The sequence below is a fragment of the Oncorhynchus mykiss genome, chromosome 9, assembly GCF_057628025.1.
Source record: "Oncorhynchus mykiss isolate SJ-2025 chromosome 9, ASM5762802v1, whole genome shotgun sequence".
Lineage (NCBI taxonomy): Eukaryota > Metazoa > Chordata > Actinopteri > Salmoniformes > Salmonidae > Oncorhynchus > Oncorhynchus mykiss.
The window spans coordinates 7,772,093-7,777,092 of NC_143030.1; the positions used below are offsets into that span (position 1 = coordinate 7,772,093).

At 46.1% G+C, this 5,000-nt stretch overlaps 1 protein-coding gene across 1 annotated transcript in view; it reads left to right on the forward strand.

Moving 5' to 3' along the window:
• LOC110518232 (serine/threonine-protein kinase 26) overlaps positions 1–5,000 on the forward strand; it is a 10,699-nt gene that overhangs the window by 4,057 nt on the left and 1,642 nt on the right. The window contains exons 3-7 of the mRNA XM_090183390.1: positions 1,105–1,221; positions 1,404–1,517; positions 1,628–1,684; positions 1,753–1,861; positions 3,835–3,992. Of these exons, the coding sequence (XP_090039516.1) occupies positions 1,105–1,221; positions 1,404–1,517; positions 1,628–1,684; positions 1,753–1,861; positions 3,835–3,992 (555 nt within the window). The remainder of the gene's footprint in view (positions 1–1,104; positions 1,222–1,403; positions 1,518–1,627; positions 1,685–1,752; positions 1,862–3,834; positions 3,993–5,000) is intronic.

A 5,000-nucleotide genomic window follows, 5' to 3' on the forward strand; every position in this document is an offset into this window, starting at 1 on the left:
CAAAACAAATACAATTCCATGTACAGATAAATAGTTAAGCAGTTAATTTAAACAACTAATTTGTAAGATAAATGTTTTCAAATGAAATGTGTATGGAAACAGGTGAATTTATCACTCCTCAGTCAGCGGGCTCAAGCAAGCTAAAACCCAGCAGGCTCAAGCAAGCTAAAACCCAGCAGGCTCAAGCAAGCTAAAACCCAGCAGGCTCAAGCAAGCTAAAACCCAGCAGGCTCAAGCAAGCTAAAACCCAGCAGGCTCAAGCAAGCTAAAACCCAGCAGGCTCAAGCAAGCTAAAACCCAGCAGGCTCAAGCAAGCTAAAACCCAGCAGGCTCAAGCAAGCTAAAACCCAGCAGGCTCAAGCAAGCTAAAACCCACATGGCAGCAAAAACTAACCAGCAGAAATTGTTAACAAGTTAGAAATTATTTAAACACACTTTCCTGTAGGCTACTATTTACTAGTTAACAAAAAAATAATGTATGTCATATAAAATATATTCACCCCACCCAGTATTGTGATCAAAACTTACCAGAAAGCATGTAGTCCTTGGCTCAGACAGTGTAGTAGTGTGGGCTCAATAGCATCTCATTAGTGTGCGAGATCTTGAGAATCAGCTGTACATGTGATGGAAGAATGCACTGTGCATGCAGAGGGTTGAATTCCATTGAATTGTGGATATTTGAACCAAAATATGCCACGACACCTAGTATTGCCTTATGTGAAAAAAAAAGTTTCACTGTTATAAGCTAACCTTTTTTTTATGAATTTAGGCAAAATTCCCAAAATTCCTGCACTTAAATTGGAATGGAACGCCATGGAACGTTTCTGGAAAGATTCCGGAAAGTTTCCGACCTTTTGCAACCCGTTGATAACGCCACTACAGTCTGATGGGTTAGAGAGAGATGATAACACCACTACAGTCTGATGGGTTAGAGAGACATGATAACACCACTACAGTCTGATGGGTTAGAGAGAGATGATAACACCACTACAGTCTGATGGGTTAGAGAGAGATGATAACACCACTACAGTCTGATGGGTTACCACTCCCCCCTTTCACTTACCTCTCCGCCTCCCTGCTCCTCCCTCTCCCCCCATCCCCCAGAGTTCCCAGGTAGACCCCGAGGAACTTTTCACCAAGTTGGAGCGAATCGGTAAAGGATCGTTTGGTGAGGTCTTCAAAGGCATCGATAATCGCACCCAGAGCGTAGTAGCCATTAAGGTGAGGATAGAAACACACACACACACACACACACTCACACACTACACACACACACCACACACTACAGAGCGTAGTAGCCATTAAGGTGAGAAGCAGTACTAAGACATTATAGGCGTTTCTCATTTGATTGATTGATTGATTGATTGATTGATTTATGTCTGAAATATTTTTCCTTCTTTAAGACTATAGATCTGGAAGAGGCCGAAGATGATATTGAAGATATACAACAAGAGATCACCGTACTGAGTCAATGTGACAGTCCCTATGTCACCAAGTACTATGGGTCATACCTAAAGGTGAGGATGGGAACACACACACACACACACACACACACACACACACACACACACACACACACACACACACACACATACACTGCAGCTATAACTCTCTGTCTGTCTCTTAGGGCAGTAAACTATGGATCATCATGGAGTATCTAGGAGGGGGCTCAGCTCTAGACCTGGTAAGTGTGTGTATGTGTGGTGGTTCATTTTCTGAAAGTGTGTGTGTGTGAGATGTGTGTGTGTTCAGTTGCGTGCAGGTCCGTTTGATGAGTGCCAGATTGCCACCATGCTGAGGGAGATTCTGAAGGGTCTGGACTACCTTCACTCGGAGAAGAAGATTCACAGAGATATTAAAGGTAGGAGGAGTGTTGCTCTTCGGCACAGACAGTTCCTTACATGTGGTGTTGCCAGGGGTGTGTGTTTAACACTGTGTGTGGAGGTAGTTAACCAGTAGTTAACCAGTAGCACAGTAAACCAGTAGTTAACCTGTAACACAGTAAACAATGAGTTAACCAGTAGTTAACCAGTAGCACAGTAAACCAGTAGTTAACCAGTAGCACAGTACACCAGTAGTAAACCAGTAGTTAACCAGTAGCATAGTAAACCCATAGTTAACCAGTAGTTATCCAGTAGCATAGTAACCCAGTAGTTAACCAGTAGTTAACCAGTAGCATAGTAAACCAGTAGTTAACCAGTAGTTAACCAGTAGCATAGTAAACCAGTAGCACAGTAAACCAGTAGTTAACCAGTAGCACAGTAAACCAGTAGTTAACCAGTAGTTAACCAGTAGCATAGTAAACCAGTAGTTAACCAGTAGCATAGTAAACCAGTAGTTAACCAGTAGTTAACCAGTAGCATAGTAAACCAGTAGTTAACCAGTAGCATAGTAAACCAGTAGTTAACCAGTAGTTAACTAGTAGCATAGTAAACCAGTAGTTAACCAGTAGCGTAGTAAACCAGTAGTTAACCAGTAGCATAGTAAACCAGTAGTTAACCAGTAGAGTAGTAAACCAGTAGTTAACCAGTAGCATAGTAAACCAGTAGTTAACCAGTAGTTAACCAGTAGCATAGTAAACCAGTAGTTAACCAGTAGCATAGTAAACCAGTAGTTAACCAGTAGTTAACTATTAGCATAGTAACTCAGTAGTTAACCAGTAGTTAACCAGTAGCATAGTAAACCAGTAGTTAACCAGTAGTTAACTAGTAGCATAGTAAACCAGTAGTTAACCAGTAGCGTAGTAAACCAGTAGTTAACCAGTAGCATAGTAAACCAGTAGTTAACCAGTAGAGTAGTAAACCAGTAGTTAACCAGTAGCATAGTAAACCAGTAGTTAACCAGTAGAGTAGTAAACCAGTAGTTAACCAGTAGCATAGTAAACCAGTAGTTAACCAGTAGAATAGTAAACCAGTAGTTAACCAGTAGCATAGTAAACCAGTTTCCGGTTTAAGCGAGCAGTGTGTCAAGAAGCAGTGTGGCTTGGGAGGGTTGTGTGGTAGACCAGTAGTTAACCAGTAGCATAGTAAACCAGTAGTTAACCAGTAGAGTAGTAAACCAGTAGTTAACCAGTAGCATAGTAAACCAGTTTCCGGTTTAAGCGAGCAGTGTGTCAAGAAGCAGTGTGGCTTGGGAGGGTTGTGTGGTAGACCAGTACGACAGCATGCCCCAGTTCCCGCCAATATCCAGCAACTTCGCACAGCCATTGAAGAGGACTGGGACAACATTCCACAGTCCACAATCAAACAGCCTGATCAACTCTATGTGAAGGAGATGTGTCGCGCTGCATGAGGCAAATGATGGTCACATCAGATACGGACTCGGTTTTATGATCCACACCCCTTCCTTTTTTTAAAAAAGGTATCTGTGATCAACAGATGTATATCTGTGTTCCCAGTCATGTGAAATCCATAGATTAGGGAACAATTTAATTAATTGAATGATTTTCATTATATGAACTGTAACTCAGTAAAATATTAGAAATGGTTTTATATTTATGTTCAGTATTACTCACACTACAAAAGTGAAATGTCTCCCCTCTCTCTCTCTCTCTCTCTCTCTCTCTCTCTCTCTCTCCTCTCCTCTCCTCTCCTCTCCTCTCCTCTCCTCTCCTCTCCTCTCCTCTCCTCTCCTCTCTCTCCTCTCCCCTCTCTCTCTCCTCTCCTCTCCTCTCCCCCCTCTCTCTCCTCTCCCCTCTCTCTCTCCTCTCCCCTCTCTCTCTCCTCTCCCCTCTCTCTCTCCTCTCCCCCCTCTCTCCCCCCTCTCTCTCCTCTCCTCTCTCATCTCCCCCCTCTCTCTCCTATCCCCCCTCTCTCTCCTCTCCCCTCTCTGAAGCTGCCAACATCCTCCTCTCTGAGCAGGGGGAGGTGAAGCTAGCAGACTTTGGAGTGGCTGGACAGCTGACCGACACACAGATGAAGAGAGAGACATTTGTAGGCACACCGTTCTGGATGGCACCTGAAGTCATACAGCAGTCTTCTTATGATCACAAGGTAGAGAGAGACATTTGTAAGAACACCATTCATGGTGTATTAGGTTAGGTTGCTTTCGTGTCGGGAAGGGTGGTGTGGTTGACTGTCTAGAAGGATGGTGTGGTTGACTGTCTAGGAGGGTGGTGTGGTTGACTGTCTCGGAGGATGGTGTGGTTGACTGTCTGGGAGGGTGGTGTGGTTGACTGTCTCGGAGGGTGGTGTGGTTGACTGTCTAGGAGGGTGGTGTGGTTGACTGTCTAGGAGGGTGGTGTGGTTGACTGTCTAGGAGGGTGGTGTGGTTGACTGTCTAGGAGGGTGGTGTGGTTGACTGTCTAGGAGGGTGGTGTGGTTGACTGTCTAGGAGGGTGGTGTGGTTGACTGTCTAGGAGGGTGGTGTGGTTGACTGTCTAGGAGGGTGGTGTGGTTGACTGTCTCGGAGGGTGGTGTGGTTCACTGTCTAGGAGGGTGGTGTGGTTCACTGTCTAGGAGGGTGGTGTGGTTCACTGTCTAGGAGGGTGGTGTGGTTGACTGTCTAGGAGGGAGGGTGTGGTGGTTGACTGTCTAGGAGGGAGGGTGGGGTGGTTGACTGTCTAGGAGGGAGGGTGGGGTGGTTGACTGTCTTGGAGGGTGGTGTGGTGGACTGTCTAGGAGGGTGGTGTGGTTGACTGTCTAGGAGGGTGGTGTGGTTGACTGTCTAGGAGGGTGGTGGGGTTGACTGTCTAGGAGGGAGGGTGGTGTGGTTGACTGTCTAGGAGGGAGGGTGTGGTGGTTGACTGTCTAGGAGGGAGGGTGGGGTGGTTGACTGTCTAGGAGGGAGGGTGGGGTGGTTGACTGTCTCGGAGGGTGGTGTGGTGGACTGTCTAGGAGGGTGGTGTGGTTGACTGTCTAGGAGGGTGGTGTGGTTGACTGTCTAGGAGGGTGGTGGGGTTGACTGTCTAGGAGGGAGGGTGGTGTGGTTGACTGTCTAGGAGAGAGGGTGGGGTGGTTGACTGTCTCGGAGGGTGGTGTGGTTGACTGTCTCGGGGGGTG